At 35.5% G+C, this 26,978-nt stretch overlaps 1 protein-coding gene across 2 annotated transcripts; it reads right to left on the bottom strand.

Annotated features, from left to right (window-relative positions):
* On the bottom strand, positions 2,213–26,379 carry LOC18787298 (DNA-directed RNA polymerase III subunit 2). Of its 2 annotated transcripts, none has more exons than XM_020557481.1 (38): positions 26,198–26,379; positions 25,938–26,046; positions 25,709–25,830; positions 24,970–25,062; positions 22,809–22,881; positions 22,622–22,712; positions 22,475–22,527; positions 20,989–21,053; positions 20,584–20,689; positions 20,363–20,473; positions 19,604–19,663; positions 18,340–18,378; positions 18,178–18,228; positions 17,953–18,051; positions 17,188–17,247; positions 16,993–17,085; positions 15,237–15,338; positions 12,859–12,969; positions 12,621–12,737; positions 10,764–10,880; positions 10,447–10,527; positions 9,560–9,664; positions 9,400–9,480; positions 9,175–9,306; positions 9,034–9,078; positions 8,667–8,744; positions 8,455–8,594; positions 8,249–8,339; positions 7,935–8,053; positions 7,711–7,846; positions 7,503–7,633; positions 6,491–6,616; positions 6,349–6,404; positions 4,353–4,423; positions 3,990–4,074; positions 3,807–3,910; positions 3,230–3,358; positions 2,213–2,629 (listed from the first exon to the last, which is right to left on the bottom strand). In XM_020557481.1, the coding sequence occupies exons 1-38, from the start codon at positions 26,248–26,250 to the stop codon at positions 2,579–2,581; spliced, it is 3,486 nt and encodes a 1,161-aa protein (XP_020413070.1). In that variant the 5' UTR covers positions 26,251–26,379; the 3' UTR covers positions 2,213–2,578. The 2 variants fall into 2 exon arrangements, with proteins under 2 accessions (XP_020413070.1, XP_020413069.1); XM_020557480.1 differs by having other exon boundaries at positions 25,938–26,049; positions 26,198–26,372.

Below are 26,978 nucleotides of genomic sequence, written 5' to 3' on the forward strand. Positions count from 1 at the left end.
ACAAACACTGCGAGTGTAGAAAATATGTCGCAATTAATGAAAGAAGATTAAACACACCATAATCATTATTTATAATGATTTACTACAATATTTTACACTTTATACATTGCATGGTTAGATACATGAGTAACTTAGTATCACATAGAGTTCCTATAAGGTTCAAATTTGAGTTATTTACACTAACACCTCATGAGGTTTTTGGATTTTCACAAAACTCCTTAAGGTTTTAGAAATTACAAGAACACCCGCTGATGTTTTAAATTGTTTTCACAAAACTCATTTTCAATGATTTTTATATCCAAATATTTATGATTTTATACCAAAAAAAAAATAATTTAAAAATCTTCAAATGACAAAGTTGGCCTTTGAGATTAGATTGCATATACTTCATTGAGGTTAATTTTATCATTTGCATAAGTTTTTTATTTTTATTTTTATTTTTTATCAATGAAGTCATCAATTTTTGGACAAACATTCAATGAAAAGGGGTTTTGTGCAAACAAATTGAAACTTCAGGAGGTGTTCGTGTAATTTTTCAGACTTGAGGGGGTTTTGTGAAAACACAAGAAACCTCAGGGAGTGTTAGCGTAATTAACACTTCAAATTTTCATTGTCTTCATCATCTCAATATTATCAATATTATCGATATTATAGAGATATTTTAGCCAAATCTTGCTGAAGTGTGAGAGAAATTATCGACATCAATATTTTCCGATATTATCATCGATATTATCAATATTTATACAATGTGTACGCATACGTTCCAAAATATCTTTGACTTGGAAAGACGATAATATCCTCGATATTTCGTCGATATTATCGATATTTTAGACTACGAATTTCATAATTAGCATAACACATATCATAGGTAGAAATCCACAAATGACCTAGCAACATATTCCTAATTCCATTTAGCAAATTGACACCACCAAATCACTGGTTTTTTAAAGGGTTTTGTACTTCATCTTTAAATTTATTTTAGAATTAAAAAAGATAATGAGTAGTTGTGTTCCATAAAAATACGATTCATTATCTGATTTTTCTTTTAATTTTAATTTTATTTAATGTGAAAAAGGGTGAATTTACCATATTATCCTCATTTAATTAATAATTTCAATTCTTAATGTTTACATTAACTAAGGATATTTTATAGTATTTTGAATGTTTCACTATTCTCTGCCTTTTGCTTTATATATATAGATGAAGACCACTAAGTCCTTTAATCCCTCTAGCAGGTTCATTCTCCATGTCTGATTGACTTCCTATAGATGGTTTATTATGCATCAAGTTACGAATGCTGATTCCATCATCCCATATAAATCCAGCACAAGAAGATGTTCCTTGTGTATACCAAATCCAAACTTGGCTCTAGAATAAGAAATATCACATTTCTACATTCCGAAACAACACAAAATCAGTATTTTTTTTGGGTCAGTCTTAATTACATATGATGTATTGTATTTCCAGAAGCACCTTCCACGACTCCTTTGTGTCTTTGAGGTTCCCCTTCCCACCCTCATTTGCCTACTGCGAAATGAACACCTTGATGTTTGGCTGGTGCCAGAGTTTGACATGCTTATTAAAGTGCATAAAATAAGGGAGACAAAATAGTAGTTGTAGACCTAGATATAAAGGGATTAACAAGTTGTTCAATGAAATGCAATTATATATCAAAATTAGAAATGTAAACCCTAAACCTTACATGCCAGAATGAGAAATTGAACAAAATCTCAACCCATGAATAAAACATTTTGAGGACCCCTAATTCCTAAATTCGAGTCTCGACTGAATTGGAAAGTCATACCAAAAAAGAAAGACTGGAATGGGAAGAGGTGAAGCCATAAATAAGGTAGATGCCACAAGTAGGCAAAAACACACCTCCATGTGAGAGGCATGTGTTTAATTTCTGCCATTTAATTGGACATAAATGTGGATGCGTCCTTAAATTGTGAGGGGTATCAAACTAGGGGGATCAAGGCGAAGAACATCCCTTCGATTTTTGTGAAAGATGCAGATGTAAGGACCTTTTTTTTTGGACGAAATGCAGATGTATGTAAGGACTAATTTCTTCATAATTGGTATTTGGGAGTCTCACCAATGCCTTGTCCACATGTTGATATATTCAGATTTTACTTTTGGTTTTATGCCCTTGAGAAAAACAATTTTGAGGGTAGGGGTGCATATAAATTAACATATTACTGTGTACTCAGAGTAGGTGCCAAAGCTCTTTCTAGAATAAATGATATATTATTTAGAAGAAACAAATGTATACATTGAGAGATACAAGTTGTTTCCATTTGAGAAGAACAAAGTATACGGCACATACTTCCTGGCTCTCTAAGCAGCAACGAAAGATGTATAAGCGGGGCAGAGAAAACCTTGTGCCATCCCTCTTCACCATGCCCATCCTTGTACCGCATTATGCGCGTTTCCACATCTGATGGCTAGCTGGCTTTAGAATGGAGCCTTTTTCATTTTTCGGTATGAATCTTTAGAATAGAATCAGTAGTATGGAAAACCGCAAGATCAAATCTCACTTTCAGTTTGTTCACTCGGTGCTATCAAGAAAAGCCATACTTCATGCCTCAGCTAGTTTTAACCGAGGAACTATGTTCATTGATTGAAGTTCCTGGAAGCAAGCATTCAACAGTTGAAAGGTTACTTAAGATTGAAGCTGTGAAATGTAGGGAAAAACAACAAAAAGAAGAAAAAAAGATTTCACTCAAGTTATGTCTATTCTTAAACATCAGGCATGCAGAACCATTACCGACATTCTTTAGGGTATGCTAGTTAACCATGATAACTTGCTCATCAACCCCTTTTAATAAAATTAAACCAAGAGAAATAGCTGACCATTCTTTTTAGACACATAAAAATGTTGTGAACAAATAAGGCATATGGTTTCGGACAAAAAAAGTAAATTTTCACATAACGAAATCCGTCAAAACTAGAGAAACAAAACTTGGAAGAAGGAATTTTCCAAGGCAGTTAAAACTATATCAAGAGCCATTTTTGCAAATCAGGAAACATACAAAGAGGCAAATTTTCAGGTTTTCTTTTGGATCACAATTTTAAGCGGTTAATTAGACAAATTAAATTGCAAACCCAGTATCTAACTCAGAATGTTATGTCTTACTATACTACAGGGAATGTTAAGAGACCTTCCACAAACAGGGGATGTGCCAGCTTGGATAAGCAAAAGAAGATTCACTGAATTGCCAAGCTTTACCTGAATCAAGAGCTTGCAAGCATAGGGAAGCTTCATGGTGGAAATATTATCCCCATTTTTACACGAGGAACAAATTCCAGTTTTCAGCTTATGGTTGTAATAGCCCAACAAACCGCACACTCTGCAAACCTGAGGCAAAAGCAAATATTAGAAGCTACAATACAATGTCGTGTCTGAGATACCACCTTTTGAAAATTTTCAGAAAAGTTATGGTTTTTCATAGGATTGGTTTGCTTTATGGAAGATCCAAAATAATATAGTGGGTCCACAACTATCAAATCCAACCATTCAAGTGTCACACCGTCACTGAAGTTTATTGGTAATTTTGACACAATATCACTTTGTGCTGATTTCTACCAAAATTACAACCTAACAGGTCTGAATTAAGTAATTGCACCGAAGAAAAAAATAATAATAAGAAGAATGTCATGTTGCAGAGGCACGCGAGGCGTACCATGAAGAAATAAGTCAGCCCGAAACTCTTACTAGGAAGAAGAAATCTCCCTTTTTCGTTTTTGACATGCAACGGAAAATATCTGGAAGGTAGATTTATTAAAGAAGCACAAGCAGTAAGTACCTGAACTTCAAAAGGATCACTAGAGATCATTAGGCGTTCATAAAGCAACATACTAGCACCATAAGCAATCAAACAATCACGCTCCATTTCTCCCACTCGTAGTCCTGGTAGATGAATAACATTAGAACAAACAGAACTGCTTAACGTGAAATTAATTTGATATATCAAAGATAAAATCACAACCTCCATTTCGGGCTTTTCCCTCAGTAGGTTGTCTAGTTAGACTGACTCGGGGACCGCTTCCTCGTGCATGCATTTTATCTAGGACCTGAACATCATGTATTTATATGATATCATAAATATGACGTTGAAGTTTTAATGATCCGTAAATGTAAACTGCGCAATAATTAAAGTGTTTGATACACTTAAAATAAAATATGCCATGTTTTATGTGATAAGAGTAAATATTGTGAAGAAACTAATGTCTTCCAAGAAGCACGTAAAATAGCCATGATTGAAGATCAAAACGATCGTAGTGATAACTTTGGAAGGAACTGAAGATTCGCAAGCGTGTAAAATAGCCATGATTGAAAATTGAAATCTCACCATATGTTTTAACTTCTGATAGTAAATTGGTCCCATGAATATATATGCCTGTAATGGGCAACCTGTGATACCTGGAGGATAAACACATGCATTAAGACAGTTTCTTTCGTATGATATAGATCTGTCTCAGCACATGGAACACTGTTAAGGAGCTCCTTTTAATTCAAATTAAACATAGTGAAGACCATAATTGTTTTAGGTTTTAGAAGCATAAGATATGACTCCTTTTTTAAGTATATTAAATATAAAGCTTCTAGTTGACATCATGACTCATGAGGGCCATCCTATTCGTTTCAGAAAAGTACATTTACAGTCAGTCATACAATTCTTTAGATAAACAACAAATATGCAAAAAATAATCATACTTCATAGCATATCCTTTGGAGCTCGAGAATTACAGGATTTAAGCCAATAAGTAAAACTACTGCATCATCTATGTCCAGTAATTTTCAGAATTTCTTAAGCCACAAGACTACCACTTATTATTGGGTTGGGCATGAGTCAGTACCATTGATGAGGCCAAGCAAATTAGAGGTCTGAAGAATAGGGAGGAAGAGTTCTTTCCACAAAAGATAGTTGTCACGGGTTAGTTTAATAGGAAGAAGGCTGGAAACACGGTGGTTAGAGATGGGAGGAGTGTAGGTGTGGAGGGCAGGGTCAGAAGTGGGAGGATGAGAATCAGAAAAAGGGTTAGTGAAGGGTGGGGTTGCCATGGCAGTAGATCAGAGAGGGCAGCAGAGAAAAGTTACTGTGTGGTGTTAATGGCTCATGATACCATGATAGAATTCATACTGAGAAGGAAAAAGGTCTGTAGGTGTTGAGAAAAGCAATGTCTATAATTCTATTAATATTGATAATGGGTTACAATCAATGTAGCAGACAATGAAAGACTGCGGCTCTTGACATTTACAATTGAGGTAAAAGGTGTGGATATATACACAAGAGACTACAGAAAACCCTAGGGCAAGGACCCCTGAGGATGACTCAGCAGATAAGAACAAGGAATATGCTTGTCCTTGTGTTGAATATGCCTTTGTGACCGTTGGAGCATAGCAGCTGTCATAGCATCGGTGTGTTAATCATTTTCTGGTTTTTGCTGGGTGTGATGATCATTTTGATCAACCATAGAGTTATGGCTAATAGTAATCTCATGTCTTACAAATCACAAAGCACTCTTTTTCAGTTCTTTAGTTTAGATATAGCAACCACAGTACCATCTATATATTTACAATAGTTTCTAAATTTGGCAATTTGGAGCTTAAGAATGGTATATATAATTTATAACTACAACTTTTTCCCAGCTTAAACTAATGCATTATTTATAATTAAGCGTTGGTTCCCACAATGGACATCTATAGATTATCAATATTAACTATGACTGAAAATGAAGGAGAGCTGATGATCTTAGGCTAATGTAATTCAATTTAGAAAATCATATTGATGTACAACCTACAAACGCATCTAGATATTAAATAGTTCAAAGATTAGTAAAATACGTAATATTTGAAAATTCTTGAAAATTCAAACTAAACTATAATTATGATATGATAGCACTAGAGGAACCAAGATGATAATGTTGTTTCATCAGTTACGTTTATGAATAGGGCTAATTTTGTCATTTGCTGTGTAGCCAGATTGAAACAAGAGAGAGAGAGAGAGAGAGAGAGAGAGAGAGAGCATACTTCATAAAGAACCAAAATGCAACTATGAGGTAAGTTGTTCGTCCATTCAAATTAAACTTACGATATCCAAGATGGTCTAGAAAGATGAAATCTTTTGAATCAGATAAAGCCTGGAACATCTGGATTCAACTTAATCTCTTATAAATTCAAATAACCAATCTTTGGATCTTTTAGCATTGCAAGAAAACATCTAGCATATCAGACTGCAATTTATTCAGAAAATGATCTAATAGACACTTTAAAACATTTTCATGTGAATAGGCAATAAAATTTTCATGTGACCATGCAATGAATTTCAGAAGCAAAGCCACAACCTGAGTATATAAAGTCCTTGCCATCGTAGCTAAATCCCATCCTCACAAGGGTTTCACTATCACAAAAGAGAAATTATTTACTGAAAAGAAATCTGGAAAAAAAACATAGAAGATAATGCAAAACAATAGATGATTTAAGCACCTTATAGCTTCAACCTTGTCTGCATGACCACCTGGTTCACCAAACGCACTGCCATAGTGAAACCTGCCACATGACACTCCTGCTTTACCCCCAAGAAGCTCTATCATCTTGCCTACAGTCATTCGACTGACAGAAAACCGGAAAAGAGAAACACACGAATCATATACACATAGGAAGATTCCAATGATATCTACAGCAGAACATAGTCAGAAACCCAGAAGATCAATAAACACTAAACAAAAGATAGGAATGTAACATTCAAACTTAGAAAGAACTACTTCAAATGATTTCCACACGAAATTCTAGAAAAATCTTAAGCATGGATTCCACATAGTATAACCTCAGATTGTCCCGTTTTACGTATTTCTAGGAGTGCTGAAATGCAATACAATCCATCAACTGACCCAAATGATATGAGACCTAAGACCTACATAATGATTTGTGTTTAACAACCTGGCCTGGAATTTTTATTTTTTAGACCTGTTATATACTCATAATCCTTTTATTCGTTAATCTCTTTTCTCATTTTTGAGAAATGGAAGCCCAACCACCCGTACCCTTGAAATGGAAAACCTAATCTGCTATGAATTAAGGAATACTTTAGATTGAAATCTTAAAAACAAAAGAAACGGTAGAAATTGAAAAAAATTAGCTATTAGAAAACAAAATAAATGGTACGACTTTGCAGTTTCTGAATTATCAATCAGAAACAACATTGCTTATGAAACTCAAAATAATGAATAGTGAGGATACAAACGCACATCCTGAACATGAATTGACCCACTGAAAACTCATCCTTAACATCAGTTTCAAATGATCATATTTTCTAATAACATAACCTATATTTCAAGAATGAGTAATTGACCAAAAAAATATATATATTTCAAGAATAAGTAGAAAATTCCATTTGATCTTTTCCACTCAATTCACACAAACCACATATTGACTCAATTTGCACATGATTGATAAAACAATGAAATTTACAATAAGTAGTTCTAAAAGAAGGAATTACCTTGGAAACCCATGAGGATTCATAATTAAATCAGGGCAAATGCCACGCTCAGAAAACGGGAAATCTTCCTGCTGGACAATGGTGCCACAAACACCTTTCTGTCCATGTCTGCTACTAAACTTATCACCAACCTGCATAAATGAAAATATATTTTAGAGGATCCTAAAAGGTAAGCACAAGTATCTTAGATGACAAAACAATCTCTTGCCTCTGGTCTGCGAGTATGACGAATTAAGAATTTGAAACATAAGTTATTATGTTTATCAGAACAAAGAGCCACTTTATCGACCACACATGATTCCCCTTGAGGCCCATCATATCTTTGTGGAACAGACTTAAACTCGCTGCATATGAAAATGGGTGTAAGGAAATGAGGGAAATGATACAATCAGAATCCTAGTTTGAATACACGGGGCAAACAAAGTAGCCAACCTATCATGTAATGCTGATTTAAATTGCCCCCTTGTGACAATAGGGACCTGTTTATTTATTAAGATGTCATTTCGTCTAATAATTTCCCCAGGTGCAGCAAGCCCATCATCATCCAGCACCTATAAAAAATGCAATTCAAACGATATTATAACAAGACAACGATAAAAGATGTTGACCAAACTGAACTGGAGAAGAGACATATAAAGACTGCAGTTAAACAACAAATATAAGAAGTTAAGATAATTGCACCACCACACCATGTAGGTAGAGGTACAAGGATTTAAGGAAAGGGAGGGAAGAGGGCTTTGCATTACCCGCATTGGTCCAGAATCAAAACCATCTCTATTGGGCCTCAGTATTCTGTCTTGTGTGTTATTATCATATTTTTGATTCACTGCGCAATACCTACTCAGAAACATCTTCTGTAAGTAACCATAAATATCTAAACACTTGAGCAACCAACAGTGTACGGCAAAGTTGTGATATTGTTATATGCAGTCGCCCCAATGAAATTGGGTACCTTTTCATATGAATACAACGACCAAAACCACGATCCAAAGATGCCTTGTTCATGACTATTGCGTCTTCTATGTCGTAGCCACTATAACTCATCACAGCAACAGTTGCATTCTGCCCAGCTCCAAGTTTATCATAGCCCACCTGAAGAAAAAGTGATTAATTTACCAACTACAGTTGCAACAGCAACCCAAATAGAGTATAGGGTATACTAACCAACTCAATGGTCTTTGTTGTCAATAATGGCCGTTGAGGATACACCAGAAGGTAAAGCAATGAGTCCATTCGATGGAGCTACAAAAAAATAAAGGCAAAAAAAAAGAAGAAGTCACGATTATGGTTGTAACTTGCATCAATAATGGCAAGAAATATGGCTGAACACAGGAGCTCTACGATGAAAGTACATAACCAAGTTTTGGTAACTTTCAATGCGCAAGAGGAAAACAAACATAAAAAAGGGTTAAGATCACCATGGAAACATAACAAAAAATCTTTTCTAAAAGAGCTTAAACAGTGAGTGGGAAGAAGGGCCTCTTTCTTTGGCCAAAGGGGTAAAGGGGCCATGTACTAATAAACCACTTGCCTGGTTATATGCAATATTTCCCATTGCTTGCTTTCCCATTGCACACTATATAAAGACCAAAGGGCTCAATTAGAATCATATAGTTAGAAATTTGGGTAACCTGAAAAAAATAAAATTTATCACAGAGTAAGACAAGAAAACCTGGTACGTATTTCTAGGAGACTGGTTGTGGTGAGGATATGGAATTAGACCAGCAATAACACCTAAGAGGGTTAAAGGCTCTATTTCGATATGTGTTGTTTCCGTTGTTGCCTCCTCTTCATATAGAGCAATCTATAAAAAGATAATTATGAATATTGAGTAAATGTCTATCAAGTACATCTCAAAATGAAAAACTTCATAAGTAAGGCTTAGACAGGAACAAACCAAAGAATTGTTCTCCTCATTAACATCAAGATACTCGATCAACCCATCACTTAAAAAATCATCAAATGTGCGGACTCCAGCCTTAAAAAGCAAAAGATATTAAGATATCAGCTTTAGTAACAATTATTTTGGTAGGAGAAGCAGCAAAAAGTATATTCACCTTCAACTCCAGCATATGATGTTCTTTGACCCTTGATATGCCCTTATCAGCAATAACTAGCGGACGACAAACTCGACCACCATCAGAAGCAATGTAAACACAATGCTGATAAAATTCTTAACTGTGTCAGGTATTTAATCATAAAAACTAGTTCCAGGGAAAAAATAGCAGAAACATGAATTGGAGACTACAATGATAAATTATACTTAGAACGTTTTACTTTCTATCATTACAGGTGGAGAGATCAAACAACATAACAATTCTATTCAAACTGCTACAACATTATAGATTGTTATTATATGCATTTCCAGATTTGCTTCATAAATTCTAATGGGGAAAGTGATGACAGGAGGGTGACTTAATGTTGCCCAAATTTGCTTCACAAATTCTAATTGCAGAAAGTGACAAGGACCATAAGGCTGTTCAATCAGCTGTACAGGAAAAAAAAAGTTTTGAGTGACAACTGAGCTGGAATTGTATAGGTCCAAGAGAAAAAATAATTTAGCGGTGGTTTGAAAGGATTTTATTTTTTTCAGCATTGGACAAGCTTTATCTTCAGGTAAGGCACAGGGATCTTACTAGAGGAGTATCAAGTCATCATCTGACTCTACTCGATTATAATTGAAAAGTTGGGAACCTGGTACATTTAGGCTTGAAATGGGGTTAGAAGTTACAAATTGGGTTCCTTGCATCAGAGTCGAGTAGTCTCAAAACCTTCCTACATCAAGTTAATAATAGCCTCTACAGGCTCATTAAAGGGGATTGAAGATGCCATTGCCCACGAAGCGCATGCCTTGTAAGTGGAAAAGAATCACATGTAGTAGTTTGCAGCTATAAAAAGGAATTAGAAGAGGAAGAAAAAAGTAATTTGGAAGTTAAGAATTTACCTGTTTTTCATTGACAAAAACACTTACAAACTCCCCAATTTTCCCAGCTCTGCGCAACTTTCTCATTGCAGCAGCAAAATGCTAAGATTTAACAAAAATGATTGAATGAAATAAGTATCTATCACCAAAGAGGAATACACACAGCACCAAGACACTAATACATAAATCATATAACAGAAACATCATCTGCAAATTTTTCTGGCAGGACAGCCCATCACACCTGGTCATTTTTGTGACTGGCAAACAAACTGAACAGCCGTGATGGAACTATATGTGCGTGCGTATGCATAGACATCTGTATGGAACATTGTTATTACCTGTGGCTTCCTATGCTTTCCAAGGATGTTTCCGTTGAACAAAACTAGAAAAGAATATGGTGTGTGAAGCTCCTCTCCTGATAGTACTTCCAAGCCTTCAACACCCAAACAGTAGCACTATTGCACAAGAAATTAAATAACACAAAGTGTAAGCCTTTCGCACTAAAAAAGGAATAAACTAAAAATTAATATGGCCAGTGGATTAGCTAATGCACATACAGGAACAATAAATGTTCAGTTTCTGAATATCTTTTCAAACTATAGGGGATATCTGCTGAAGCTAGATATTATCTACAAGTCCAATTGATTTTTTGGAAGTCAACAAATTGCAGGTCCTACTTAAATCAGTTTTCAGGAAAACATATAAAATCCTATCTTTTAATTGACAGCAAAACATAAGAAACTTTCATTTTCTAACAAAGATTATTTTGCCGAAACTACAATTCTGGTCCTTATAATTTTAGGCTATTTACTACTTAGTTCCAACTTCTCAGTAGATTTTTTTTTCCATTGAAGTCCCTGTAATTAATAACTGATGCAATTAAGTATAAATCAGGATTTTCCTCAGTTAAATTAATGGAATGTGCACGTTCTGCATACAAAGTTATTATTCATCATGTTGAAAAAAAAAACACTCTAAAACTGTACTAATGACCCTTTTACGTGGCTTCATTGCATATATACATTAAACTTTTTAATTGCTTTGAAAAGAAACTATTTATTGATCAATTTTTAAAGAAACACAAATAGTTGTGCACAAGAAGTCTGTGGGACCAAAATTAACCACGTCTTGCTACGTGTCTAACGCGAATGAACAAGACTAAAGTGCCCTCACACCTTTAACTGGGTTAAACGGACTGTGAATTCAGAATTGTTTAAAGGGGCCCAATACGAATTAAGAAACTATCAACCCTTCCATCAGGGGGTCCTTGGCTAGCACCACACCATAATGTCCCCTCACCTCGAGGTTTGTTCATCTTACAGGGTATAATCATTGCTCGAGAAAGGTGGAGATCTTTTGCTCCAACAAAGATTACATCAGAACTAAACAAACAAGGACAGACATACACAATACAGATGCAGATAGATACAAATACCATCCCACGGACATGCACATTCTGTCAATTTAAATGATAGAAATCTTGATTTGATCTTTATTTCAACCGTTATTAATTGCAGTGATTTCATTGAAAAATATTAAAATAATAGAGGCCCAAAACAAATTTAATCCTATAAAAACATTTTGGTACCACAAATTAATATATGTATCCAAGAAATTGCAACCTAATTATAGAACCAACATTAGCACGATAATATACTAACCTATAACGAACAAGAATCAAATATCTAATGTATACATAAAATGTAGGAATGAGAACTATACTCAATTTTATTATTTAGCATCTACTACCCAGAGTTTTCAAAGGCAAATTGAGGCCCAACTCAGAATGAGGCGAAAGGGAAATGCCTCCTGCATCCCTTTGAAAAGCCAAAATGCCTGAAGACTTGGACTTTTTGATGAAGCATGTGCCTCGCTCCAAAAGGTGTGTCTTGTGCACACTAGTTTCTTAGAGCTTGGGATTTTGAAAAGATAAAAAGGAAAAAAAAAAAAAAAAAAACCCTTTCTCCTTCCCAATAGCAGCAAAAGAAACCTTAACCCGAAACAACCTACCGCTATAATATAGTAAAATATAATGCAATTCTTCAACCATATAAGACTTAACAATTACACATGCAAATGCAGAAGGTACTGCAATTATTAAATATGCCATCACTTATTGTATGATGCAGCACAATAAGTGAAAACAAAAATTACACCTCCATGAGTATATTAAAAATGTGTGATGACGAGCATACCAGAGAAATTAACGGGCTCTCCTCTTCATCAGTTGTCACATGAGTCATCAGGGCCAAGTTTTTTATCAGTCCGCAAGGTTCACCTTCTGGAGTATCACAAGGGCAAAGCATGCCCCACTTCACCAAAAGCGATAAAGAAAAAGCAAAATACCGTAAGTACAAAGATACATATATATTCAGATATCCATCATGTAAAAGGTGGCACATTTTCAAAGCGTTGCAAAGACATCACCCTTACCTGGCTAGGTTGTAAAGCCCTAGGTCCACTTACTTTCCGTGTCTTCTCAAATTGCGGCTTGATTCTGGTCATATGGCCTAGACACCCTATAAAAGATAACCTCGCTAACACCTGCCATAAGAGGGAACTTTATGAATCAAACCTGAGAGAGCCTAAGAACCACAGACTCAGGAATTTATTTATTTATTTTTTTAAACATGCACCAAGAATTGATTTTGTATTTGTTTTCGAATATATATAGAAAAAGGAGCACAAGAGAAGATCGAGAATATGTCCATCTTTTTTTTTTTCAGATAATGACAAGAAAAAAAGTCAAGAACTCCATCTGAACAAAGCCTCCAGCCCTATAACAAAGCTGAACGAGTTACAATCAACAAAGCTCACACACATCAAGATGAATCACACTAAAGAAAATATCCCAAAAACTCTTAAACAAACAAACACAGCCAAAAGCAAAAAATCAGACTTCATCCCAAATAAAATCAACAGCTTACACTCTCACTAAAAATTATACAGTTGCCTTTTGTTTGATAGGGAATGATATTTTTTTTTTGGACAAACTACATAAAACCTCCCTAACCATAGGGTCATTTTCAAGTTCATACTCACCTTTAGGGACATTTACGAGTACATACTCAAACCCCCAGAAAATCTTCAAATTGCCCCCTCTGTTACATAAACTGTTAATGAATCTGTTAAATACTGATGTGGCAAATATGAGTCCTATTTTTCAATGAAGTGGACTCCATATGGCAAATTAATAATAAACATTTTTAAAAATCATAAATTCTTTACAGTTATTTAGAAAAATTAAAAAATAAAAAATAAAAAAACCTAAACGGCCAAATCGCTCATCACCCAGCCCCCCTCTCGATCGATCTTGCTGCCCAATTCCGATGAAGACACCCACCACAAGAGTCCTGATTGCACAAGTGAGAAAATGACTCCACTTTTTGTCTGTATTAGTTAGTTGAGAGTTGGTTAGATTAACTCTTTATTAACTGAGAGAGTCTGTATTGAGGAGTGAGTTGAGAAATCATATCCTGTTCTTTGTGAAAGAAATAATATCATTGTTGTTCTTGAGATATTGAGTTAAGGTTGAAGGCAGTTTCTATCAGCCCAGCGCCCCTCCTGATCGCCCATCGCACCTCCTGATAGACCCTAAATCTCTCAGCCCAGCGCCACCCCTCTTCTCCACACAGCCCCGCCCCAGCCCCATCCCCTTTCCCTCCGTCCCTCTTTGTCTCTCTCTCTCTCTTACATCTGGTTAAGTCCAATTATGCTAACACACCCATATCCCCACCACCAAGCCCCATACCCAGATCTGCAAGTGGCTAGACTCCAGATTGTGAAACAAATGCAGCAACATCCATTTTTATTTTTTTTTCTTGAATGATCCAACCATTTGGACTAATATGGAGGAACCAAAATCACGCCCTTGAAAAAATCGATAACCCATTTTCAAAACGCGACCAAGTTCTCGAAGCTCAAAGTTGCAGGAGTAGGGGATTTGGCTGGAACAAGATGGGTTGTAAAGCTGGTATGGGTGGCCTAGGTAAGTTATTTGGGGATGTGAGTGGAGGAGCTGGGTGGTCGTTTGGGTGGCTTGGGTGGTGGTTTTGGTGGCTGGAGTAGCTGGGTTCGCTGGGTAGGGGGCTTGGAGGAGAGAATTTTTAATTTTTAATATGATTTTAATTTTTTATTATATATTTGTACACTTGGAAGTTCATGTCATTAAAAAATTGGACCCATATTGCCACATCAGCATTTAACAGGATTCATTAACGGTTTATGTAACCGGGGGGGGGGGGGGGGGAGGCGCAATTTGTAGGTTTTCCAGGGGTTTGAGTATTTACTCATAAATGTCCCTAAAGGTGGGTATGAACTTGAAAATGACCCTATACTTTGGGGCTTTTATGTAGTTTGTCTTCTTTTTTTTTTCCAGAACGAAGTTACTAAAACAGTATGTACAAGAAATCCATTAATTACCACACACAAAAAAGGGTAAGAAGATTTGCCCACATTATGGGAGGGGACACCAATGAAGAGATAATTAACAACACGACCTTCCGTTTTTTGAAGTGGCCATCTTGTCCACTTTCTCTGTATTTTTATTGTTTCCCAGCAATAATATTTGCCTTTTTACTGGCAAAAAATGCTAACATTATTGAAAGATTCTAGAAGATACATACTACATATGCACATATGTCTACAATAAAAATACATGGTTTATAGGAGATAACACCATAAAAAATACAGCGTAAATATATATATATATATATATATAGAGAGAGAGAGAGAGAGAGAGAGAGAGAGAGAGAGAACATGGTTTATAGGAGAGAGCACATTACAAAGAATGTAGATGATGGGAAGCAAACCTGTGTCATTCCTTTACTGTCCATCTTGAACCGTTTGATATTGAAGTTTCCGGTAGATAGGGTTCTTTCAAGGCCATGGGTAATACTATCTTTAATTATGCACTGCAGTAGGAAAAAATAAAATAAACAAAAGAGAATGAGAGGTTTAAATTTTACATTAAAATTCTTTAAAATGTATATTCATTCAAAAGAAATTTTTAACTCCAAAGTCCAATGCTCATTAAGGATAAAACAAGATCTCCGTTACATAAAATGAAATGATAGTGATCGCAATCAAATGACTAAATGATTTCCGATTTGGTTGATTTTTTGCACGGATGATCCTTGAAAGAGAGCCTTGAATATAGATGGTTCAGATCACTAGATTGCAAAACGAAGAAAGAATGTCGCATTCTTCTTACATGCAAACATAATGATTCCAATGATTCCACAGCCCACCATGATACCCAGAAATGAACCCTCTCCCACATGTATTATTTCTCCAGCCCCTAGCAACATGAAGCAACCTTCTGTTCTACTCCGTCCAAATAACCCAGAAAACAGCCATTAGAGTGCATTTAACAGAACCATGCCATCTTCATTCCTCCCAAAAACTTAAGCCTTTCACATTGCAAAACCACAAAAGATTCTGGTATAACCCACCTCAATTTGAACTCCCTAAACAGCATAAAACATAAGAATGAAGAAGAGATGATAAGTTCCTCCCAAAGCACCCTTACTACACATAACACAACAATGGGGAAATTGTGTGCTCGTTTAATGACCAGGCCTTTTTTGTTCAAATTTCATCTACTTCTTCTCCCCAAGGTACCAAATATTGGCAACCAATCTTCCAGTAAAACCCAAGTGTCAATGATCGAAAGGGGCAGAAGGTCTACCTTTCCAGACTTTTCTCCAATGTTTCAGACAAATTTCAGTAATATAGTGTTTCAGTAGAATTTCACTGTTTTTTGTAGAATTTCTGACAAAATAAGTAGATTTTCAAGAAATGTTAAGGGATATTTAGTAGAATTTCAGCAAATCCAGCTGAATCTTGGATTAGGTGCTGATCTAATCTGAGAAGTTTGAAGAAGATAAATATGAAGTTGGGCGTTTCATTGTATCTTCTCTGCCCACCTCAGGACCAAGAAAGCAACCCCTAGCCTCATCAAATCTCAAATTTATCAATGACTATCATATGCTCCTCCCTTGTGTGTCTTCTGTAATTCAATGTACTTGGGTGTTAATGGTTATTGCTCTGCTGTTTCATCCTGTATTGCTGGTTGTTTCTTCTTCAATGAAGTTTGCTGTTTCTGCTCTTCCTAAGAGAGTACCTCTTAGTTGTTTTAAATTTTATCCTTAATATTGGGCCTATCAAGTTTGTCTCCTTTCCTCTCAGGGTTACCTTCAATTGTAATTCTATCTTTTACGCCACTTCGAACCTTTGGCTCTTTTAATGAAGTAATTTTCGAAAGAATAAAGAAAGACAAAGATGAGAAATTTACACGTCTAGTTTTTGCAATATAGATTAGTATAACATTTCCTAAGCCTATCTCTAAAATTTTCATGTTCCAAAATAGATGTTCATCATTGTTTAGTTTTCCCTGCCATTTCCACAAATCTGGACTACTGAAATATCTACTAATATCGATTTTTTAATCCTTGCTTCTTCCTAGTAAAAACATCATGATGCGTAATTATCAATGGTTGTTATCTGGATTGTAAAGAATACTCAATTGAAAGATTGCAGACTATATTAATAATTCCCAGCAGATACCTGTGCAAAGTCAAAACGGCTAGACCTGCTAGGCTTTGTTAATATGTTGTCTACAGCCTTCTTAACTTCAGCAATCATTGTCTTGAACAGATCCTAAGAAAATAAAGAATGAGGGAAGAACCACATGGAAACAAGTAACAACAAACTTTCAAAACCATTCTGTTTAGAATAGGAGAGCAATGAAAGCACACATACCTCAAACAAAAGAGAAATTAATTGGCCAGATAACTCAATCCGCTTGTTCCCAACATAATCCTAACATCAAAAGGGGAAAACTCACGTTTTTTTATCTGATATCTGCATAAACAGAAGCAAAAACACAACCCTAGCCCTGACGAAATGCGAACACACAGAACCACACTCAACAATAACAAACAACACAGACACATGACAATATCAAGTTTTGGGCCTTTCCAAAAAAAAAAACCCATAACTTGCCATGGCGAAGCTAGGGTTACCAGCTCACCTACAAAAGGAATTATCAAGGTACAAAAAAATTTGGCAGCTTGATCTTTACCATAGAAAATAGGATGTGTAATATAGAGGGAAGTGATTTAACACCCTTCATGGAATCCTCAAAAATGCCATGGTGTCTCAATTATAAACTGGTAGTGAATGGAGAGCTCTTTGTTATTAATAAACCAACTTTAGCATGGATGAAGATCTCAAGTGAATAAAGCTGCAACATTATGAATAACATATGCTTTAGCATGGGTTTCAAACAATCAGTTTGTCCACCCAGAAAGAAGCCATTCCTATAAACTTTTTCAGTGTGGATTTCAGCAAACACGATTGTCTTGTTGCTTCTTCAAAATGTTCGGGATGAACTAAAATTCAGAGATTATTTTCTTTGCTTTCATTTTAAGGTATTGCCAACATAAAATCAAATCTGGTTTGGAATGATCAAATCTCATTTATTAATCATAAGGAATGGAAAAGAATTTGGAGTGAATTAACTACCTTGTCATCCATTGCATCCTTGTTTAAAATTGCATCCATTATCCTTCTCAACATGACAGCAACATATATGCATTTTGGACGAAAATTGTCCTGACACACCTACGAAAACAAGAGTGACACAAAAAAATGTTATGATCAAACAAATGAAGCATGTTATAAGATGTTTTAAATTGAGAGAGAGAGAGAGAGGGGGGGTGGGGGTGAAGGGGGGAAGGAACACCTTACCTCAACATTAGCAAGAAACACATCTTGAAGAACAGTCATTACTCTACCGTCCTAATGGAAACAATTGAAGCCACAAATAAGAAATTAGAAATTTTCAAGAAAAAAGATAAATTCAAAAGAACAGTGACACATTTCAGCAAATAAAAAGAAGAAATAACTAACATTCTCAGATGAAGCACCAGCAAAACTGAACCTCTTCACCTGAAACATGAAGCAGCAAACTACTAATTTAATACGCAACTGATTCCCATTTTAGGTTTTTTTTTTTTTTTTTTTTTGGGCAAAAGGTCACAGCTAGCATTTGAAAAGAAAGGAAATAGATACTAGAAATAGTTACAATTCATTTCCACAAATAGACAGAGATAGAAATTTAGAAATGCAATTGTAAGATATTTAGACTTCAATTCAGAACAGATCAATGGTGGTGGAGATGTCCTCTTGAGCAGGACTCATTTGGTGTTCTGCTATTCAAATATCGGAGTGCAGTCTGAGTGGGTAGGACTCCACCAGCGAGGTTCACTTAGCTGCCTCTGGAAATTCATCTCTCAGGTTTCCCTTTTTTCGCACAGGGGTCTAACTTTGTGGTGGGGAATGATTCTAAAATTAAATTTGGAGGGAGATGTTTGGCTAGGTTAGTTTTCTTTTGAGTGTTTAATCCCCTACTTATATTGGCTTTCCACAATCCACAAAGTTGTTATCTCATCCATTACTCTAAGTAAAATTCTTTAAATTTCATTTACTCTAAGCATTATCCAGGAGCTCTAAGAGGCCTAAATTCCTTGCGGAGCAAAAAAGTAAATGGTAAGGTATTTGAGGGCCATGTACCCATAATAACAAGAAGTACCAAAATCATTAGCGCACCACACTCTAAGGCACACTGATGTTTTCAATCAACCTTCCACAAAGATATACCACTACATTGGTCAAGGAAGGGCACACCCAACCACACAAATATCTAGGTTGACAGTGAAAGGGCATAAGCTTCCTATGAGTAGATGAAATCTGCACTACATGGACCTTTACTTCACCTTGGCCTGGCCATGTCAATACAACAGGAAATTGGTAAGATCATGGCTTACTAATAGGAATACTACAAATGAGTGAAGACCTTATGAACAAAGATGTATTTGGCACTTGTGCATGTACTCACATCCAAGAGCAATGCCCAAATCCATGTAATGTAGATTGATAAATAAGAAATAAACAGGAAGAGAGAGAAAGAGAGAGAGAGAGAGAGAGAGAGAGAGATTGAAATAATAGCCCCCATATTAATTGCAAGGCCATATGCAATTTCAGAGCTGTTTTGGTCTCCATTGAAAGAAATGTATCCCAAAACAATAAAATTGATGCTTGAACATCTGAAGTCTGTTTCCAGATAATAAAATGAAATCATCACAATTCAAAACAAGGGTACCACACGGAACACCTTTGTTTCAAGGTAGGCCAAAGCTTGCTCTTGCTTATGTATACCTTCCTTTGCACAATCCTGAAATTAGAGAAACAAACTCAAAAGATGAGACTAATACAGAAAAGGACGTGTTTGCAGGCCCAAAATGTACAAATAACAACTGAAAAAGGTAAACTAATTAAAAAAAATTAAAAAATGTTCACAACAATGGGAGTGCACAGGGCAAAGGCAATAGTTTTTTAAGAGACAAGAAGACACAATGTTACAAATTTACAATTTATGAGATGGAATATCTAAGTTGGGAACGACGAGATGAATAAAACTCAGTGCTTTGGGCTGACATATGTGCTTTCTAAGCATTTTGAGGTCTTTTAGTTTTAATATTGTAGAAAATTCTGGTATTTTTGTAATTTTTTATTTTATTTTATTTGGAGCTAGGGTTTGGAAAGAGTATTTAAACAACTTTTGGTGGTTGTAATCAGACTGATCGTATTATTATCAATAAACCTTTCAGACTTTTCTGTTATCTTTGTTCTAGGATTGAACGCTGATTTTTTTCCTATTATCCTGATGCTTGTTGGGTTTTGAGCTCTATTATCCTTTTTCCCCATTAAAAAAACTGAGCCAACACAACTCAATTTAAATGGGCCAACCCAAATCAATAAAAAAAACTGGGTTAGGTTGGGTAAAAAATTCATCATTTACTGTGCCAATTCCATTTCTAGACAAAGAAGCTAATCATTTGCTTACATTACTTGACCATGACCATATTAATACCTCAATAGATGGCATTAGCAGGGCAGCATATCGAGGATCTCTTCCAACCATCTGTACTACTTCTTGATCACTCTCCATTCCCATAGCCTTCATGACCACCATAATAGGAATCTATAGAAAAGGTTTTTGAAAAGAAAAATAAACTACAGTAAGATATGACAGTCACAAGATACCATGAAACAAAATCTTAAATTTCTTGAAATGAAATGTGGCATTACAACCTTTTTGACAAATTGGTTAAGCATCAAATAGATCTTCTGATTTTCCATCTGAATAATAGTTTTGCTTTTTATTCTCTCTGAGCTGCTCGTAACAGATGCATTTAAACTAAAACAAAATGAAAGGTTTATGAAAAAATAGAATTAGTAAAAATAATCAAACTAGAAGGGACAAAACGGTGAAATAAAGGTTCACCATCATCTTGATACATACCTCACCAAAAACGAAACCAAACTAGAATTCTATTCTATTTTATTTATAAATAAATAAAAAGAAACCAAACTACTTCTATCTACCCCATGACAGCACCCAAATCTAATAAAACAACAGAAAATAAAAGATCCTAAAGCCTGGACTGTAGACAGCGAACACCTATAGTAAAGAAAAACAAAGAAAGAAGAACTCACTTCCCCTTCTTGTCCATATCAATGATAATCCTGTTTTTTGAAAGCTGTTCCTGCATTAAAAGCACCTGGAAGGGATTGCAGTGTCATCATATGCTGAAACAAAAAAAACTATGAAGAAAGAAGGAAATTAAATAAATAAATAAAATTGGCCATGTTTAGCCAGACTGCATAGAGGGGCTCAGCTCGTTGTCAAACGGTTTCATTACAAGTTGTTAGTCCAGATAGAAGAAGCTTGGAACTCAGAGTCTTCGGGGTTGTTTACAGTACTTATTTTGTAGGTTCAGAGATAAGTTCTCTCTCCCCCTTTTCTTGTCACAAGATTTGGAAGACTAAAAGTGCCATCCAAGGTACAAGTATTAGTTTGGATGAATGTTCAAGGCGGAAAAAATACTTTTGACATTAATCAAAGGAGAAGGACTAATGTTAGTTCATCTCCCTATTGGTGTATTATGGTTTATGTGACAACAGGAGGCTGAAAGTATAGAACATCCTTTTCTCTCCCACTCTATAGTATTCAAGCATTAACAAGTTGTTTAGAGAAGCTAAGGGCCTGTTTGGGAGTACTGATGTGGGAATAAGAGCTTTTCTGGGAGTGACTTTACTAGAAGCACCTAGCAGGTGATTCTGGAATCACACATTTATGTACTTTATGCTTTTTGAGGGCACAAACAAAATTCTTGTGCAAAAGTAAGGTGATTGTTAAATTTGAGTTGTGTGGATGGAACGAAATAAAAGGATTTTGTGGAATTAAATTCACTAGGCATCCTTTGAATTTTGGGATACACCTTTTTATTCATCTGGATTGGCAGGCAGCTGTTTCCATGAGATACCATTTAGTTTATACATTTTGCAATGTTAACTTGAGATCCTACCAAACATTGTGTGAAGTTTCTATCTAGCAGATAGATTGTTCAGAGATCTTTTATGTAATATCAGTGAACAGTTTGTTCACTGTGTTTGTACTATATTAATAAATTATTTTGTATCTTTATCAACTACATAAATTGCATAAAGAGGAAAAAACCAAAACATGAAAGCTAAAGAATCTGACAGCAGCCCACTGCATTCTAACAGCTAGATCTGCGCAACAGCCAACACAAGAAAAACAAAAGCAAACTCAAAGGTGCCTAAAAAAACGCAAATTGAACTGTTCCTCAAAATGTATAAGACCCTCAAGTGGTGAGAGAGGATGGGGAAAAGGATAAGAGTTATGATAGGTCAAGGGTTTGATCCCTTTCAATGTAACAATATATACATATACATACATATAATATATGTGTGTGTGTGTGTGTGTGTGTGTGTGGGTGTGTGCGGGCAAAATAGCTCAAAAATGGAAGGGAATGAAAATTCATGGGCCCCAGCTATTTCATCAACTGTTTTATTTTTAATGGATAAAAAATAAAAAATAAAAAAAAAGTAACAGATTATGGTTCAGTTACCATCTCATTTATTGAAAAGTAACAGATTATGGCAGAGAGAATATTACCTTCTCATTTCCCTTGATTATGAAGTATCCTCCAGGGTCGAGGGGGCACTCACCTACAGATGCACATTCATTATAGAGCAGAACAAAGCATGGAGATGAAAAAGGGGGACAAGAAACAAAGTGAGTTTTATTTTGTTCTGCACAAACCAAGTTTGGCAAGTTCAGATTCGGTTTTCCCATATAGGGTGCAGGAGCAACTCCGTAGCATAATAGGCATCCTTCCGATTACGACACCTTTCTGCAAAAAAATAAAAAAGATAAAAAATAAAAAACTTCATATTATATCCAAATACATGTTTTCAAACAAATCTGTCTAGAAACAATTTCTAAATACCTTCTCCACTCTAGTCTTTTGATCATGACTTCCTTGAATGTACTCTACATCGACTTTTATTGGAGCAGAATACCTATAATTTACAGAAATCATATTCAATATGGTTCAGTTATGTGCATGGAAGTGAAAAATAGGCATGATATTTGTATTTCAGACAATAATTGTCTAAATTGCAAACAGAATAGAAAAAGGTTTGCCACAAGGTACCGATAAAATACTATATACTCAAACAATGCAAGTTTTAAAGGATACGACCCATACTGACCAAGAGGAATATTCCCATAATGTTGTTCAATTTCAAAAGCTTACACCATGCCAGCTTTTTGTTTTAAACTCGTACCCATCCCAAATGACATCGTCTGGCTTGTGTTTTAAAAAAAAATAAACAACCAGACAAATAAGGAGCCGAGGCCCCTTTCTCATATAATAATCAGGTGGAATTCTTTGGAAAAAAATGAAATCAAAAAATAAAAACCAAGTTATCTGATTAGCCATTTTGCAAGGATATTTTGGCATTCAGGAGGAACCCAGTAACTTGGGGGAGATTTCAAAAGGACTCCAATACCATATTAAACTGTTAGGGTTTACTTAAATGGTCCTCAAACTTGTACCGGATTTACATTATTCGTTCAAATGGTCCATCAACTATATATTATTCGCTCCAGTGGTCCTACCGTCTAATTTTCTGTTAGATTTAACCTAATTTTAGGGTAAATAATGACCAAATTGCCTCATATTTAACGGAAATATTGACAGAATGTAACGGTAGGACCAATGGAGCGAATAATATATAGTTGATGGACCATTTGAACGAATAATTTAATTGAGGGACCAAAATGTAAATCAAGTATAAGTTTGAGGACCATTTGAGTAATTTACCCATGTCCTTATTATGATTGAATGACAATTATTACCCACTGACTAATTAATATGCATGAATGACACTAAATACTCTTCAAGACCATGGAGTGCAGTCTACAAACAATAATGCCCAACGCATAGCAAACAAAGAAAGACTTCATCAATAATAGAGGCCCAAAGAAGCCCAGCCAACAAACGCAAAAAGTTCATAATTTCTCTTTTTTAAAGTATAAATAAATAAATTTATCATTAAAAAAACACACAAACATGGGACGGAGTCCACTGCAACAATCCTAAAGCATCTGTGCATGTATATCTATCTGAAAAGAAAGTCCAGCTGTAAATGTAGCAGCCCAACCAACATTTATGGCCAAGAAAACACATATGATAAATAGCTGTGGAAAACCATCACATAAGGTCATGAGCTTCAAAGTTAAACTCAGAAAAAAAAAGCTTTAAAGTTGCAAGGATCATGTCCTTCGCTAATTTTTAAAAACAAAAAGAAAAAACAACCATTGTCACTAGAAAGAAAAAAAATTTCAAGAACAATTAAGGCTTCAGAAATTGTCAGACGCAAAAATAAACTTTCGACTAATCTGCAATTAAAGAAAGAGGGATAAGAAATCACCGCAAACAAGATAAATTTTTATAAAAAAAATTCTTTAAGAATAAAATTCACAAAAAAACCCACAAATTTGGAACTCCATATAGAGAATCATAACACACCTAACATTTCACGGTATAATTTTTGTTTAAGCCAACAATAAATTTCAAGACCTCAGTACAGTTTAGCCTCTTTTCTATTTCATTATACATTTTAAGTAATATTCAGGATGTAACACAGCTACACAAGGTATATATGATGCAAAACCAAGGCTCCGTTTGGATGTAGGTATTTGAAAGACAGGATTTGGACAAGAAAGCTAAATGTGCAGTAATAAAATTAAAAAAAATTAACTATAAAACATAAGATTGAATGTATTTGAAATAACTAGATGTAATACATTTGAAATGATTATATGCAAGTAGTCATTTGGAATCCATATTCTTATTCAAATCTTAGCATACATAGATTGCACTAATCTAAACAAACATTTTAACCTTATAATGTCATCTAAATCCCTAGATTTAAATCACTTCATCCAAATGGAACCCAAAGGAGAATAAAAACAGGGAAACGAATAAGTAACTTTTATTAAATTGGACAAACCAAAAGGACAAAATCACAAATCGCACCACTGTGATTAATAAAGTGCAATCCAGTACAAATTAAATGAGAAGTCTATCAAACAGATCTTACGTCATATCAGATAAGCGGCATGTATGGGGAGCAATCTTTTCAGTGACACCATCCATTGTAAGCGAGGGCTCACCAATAGAAATATCTTTAAACCTGCACCAAAGGAAAAGTGCATATTAAACTGCCTGAAATGTTCTTCACAAAAAGGACAAGTATATATTAAACTGCCTGAAACGTTCAAACCCTTTAAACAACCTTTATATAGGGTAATATTCACTTTCCAGATTTCTGATACAATTTAACAGAAATTAAAACAAGCCTGGAAAGACATGTCTCTGGGTTTTAGCTCTTTCTTGCCTTTCTCTGGTTACTGGTGGGGAATGGGAACAGATTTGGTTTTAGGAGACTTCGCAGATAGGGAAGTTTCCCTTGTGCACATCTTTCCCGTGACTTTATAGACTTCCAACTTTAATAGTGCTCCAATTGCCAATAAGTCTGGGGATTCCTCATTCCCAATAAGCTAGAATGTTAGTTTTTTACGAAATTGAATGATTAGGGGTTTCAGTAGCTTTTCTTCTATTTTAGAATGTTCCTTTACAAGTCGATAGACTGAATAGAAGATCTTGGAAACAGCTTACATACATTTTAATTGTTTCATTTGTATGTATTTTCCTGATGAAATTTCATCACTGAAGTTCAAGCAATGACATTAGAGATAAGATTACCAACTAAGCAAGCACAATCACACAACCAGTAAAATTTTATTCCTACTAAAAATCAATTAAAAAAAGTACTCAACCTGAGATAAATACTTGGATCGACGCCAGACACAATCCGATCATTGGCACGAACAATTTTCTTGATTCCCGTGTTCACAAAGTAATTAAACGAGTCCAAATGTTGCTTTACCAGCCCTCTCACCTGTATATGAATTCTTTTAAACTACCGAATGCAAATAATAACAATAGCAACGATGGCAATAACAACAATACCAATATTTAGAAATAAACATCTGACAATATTCAAACCTTAAGAAACTCCGGCAGAAGTGCGAATTTGTCCGTGGCAGATTTGATAGGAGCGGCGAGGAATTCCTTATCAATGGCCGAATGAAGAATTTGCTTTCCATCATTAGACCTACTTTGAAAAGTAAGAGACCGAAAATTAGAATCACACCAAAAGCCCTAAACGCTTGCCAGAAACTGTTATTGATAATCAACAAATAACAATTTTTACAAGATATATATATATATAGAGAGAGAGAGAGAGAGAGAGAGAGAGAGAGTACTTTTGCTTGTTTTTCTTTGGAGGGTCGGCCGAGGAGTCTTGTGCAACGCCCATGGCCGATGGCTTGTTGAAGAGTTCTAGTTGTTAAGACTTAACACAGAGACAGAGGGAAGGGAAGACGTTTGTTGTCAAAAGATTAAAACCCGCTAAAACCCTGCTCTGTTTCCTTTCCTTTCATTTTTACTAGCCGGTTGAGTGCCAATAGGTTTTTTATTTGGGCCTTTAGAGCATCTCTAGCGCAAGCCCAAAATCGGGGGAAAGGCCCCCTAGGGGAGCCCAACAGAGCTCCAGCGCGAAAGAAGCAGCTCGGGCAACTGCTGGGTCCCACCAGCCCAGGCAGGCCCAAGGGCAAGTTCCGCCTGGGCTTCAGCTCGAGTTTTGTGACGTCAGCGCACGGCAACTCAAATTTTTTTTACCGTTGGCGCGTGAATTACACGCTCTAACGGTAAAAAAAAATTTGATTTCCGCGCGATGACGTCAGCCCTGACAGAACCCAACGGGCAAATGCCACGTGTCACGACAAGGACGCTCCGATGGTTTTTTTCTAGAAATCTGACAGTCCTCTTTTTTTGGCTAAAAAAATTCGAAAAAATTCTGAAATTTTTTTAAAAAAATACCAAAAAATTCTGTATTTTTTCCCTATAAATACCTAACCATTTTATTTACTTTCCACACCAAATCTTCATACAATTCTTCTCCATCCCCAATATTTTTTACTCTCCACTCACATTATTCACTTTCCACACCAATTCTCCATACAAACTCTTCTCCTTCTAATATTT

Source organism: Prunus persica, chromosome G2 (genome assembly GCF_000346465.2).
Source record: "Prunus persica cultivar Lovell chromosome G2, Prunus_persica_NCBIv2, whole genome shotgun sequence".
Taxonomy (NCBI): Eukaryota; Viridiplantae; Streptophyta; class Magnoliopsida; order Rosales; family Rosaceae; genus Prunus; species Prunus persica.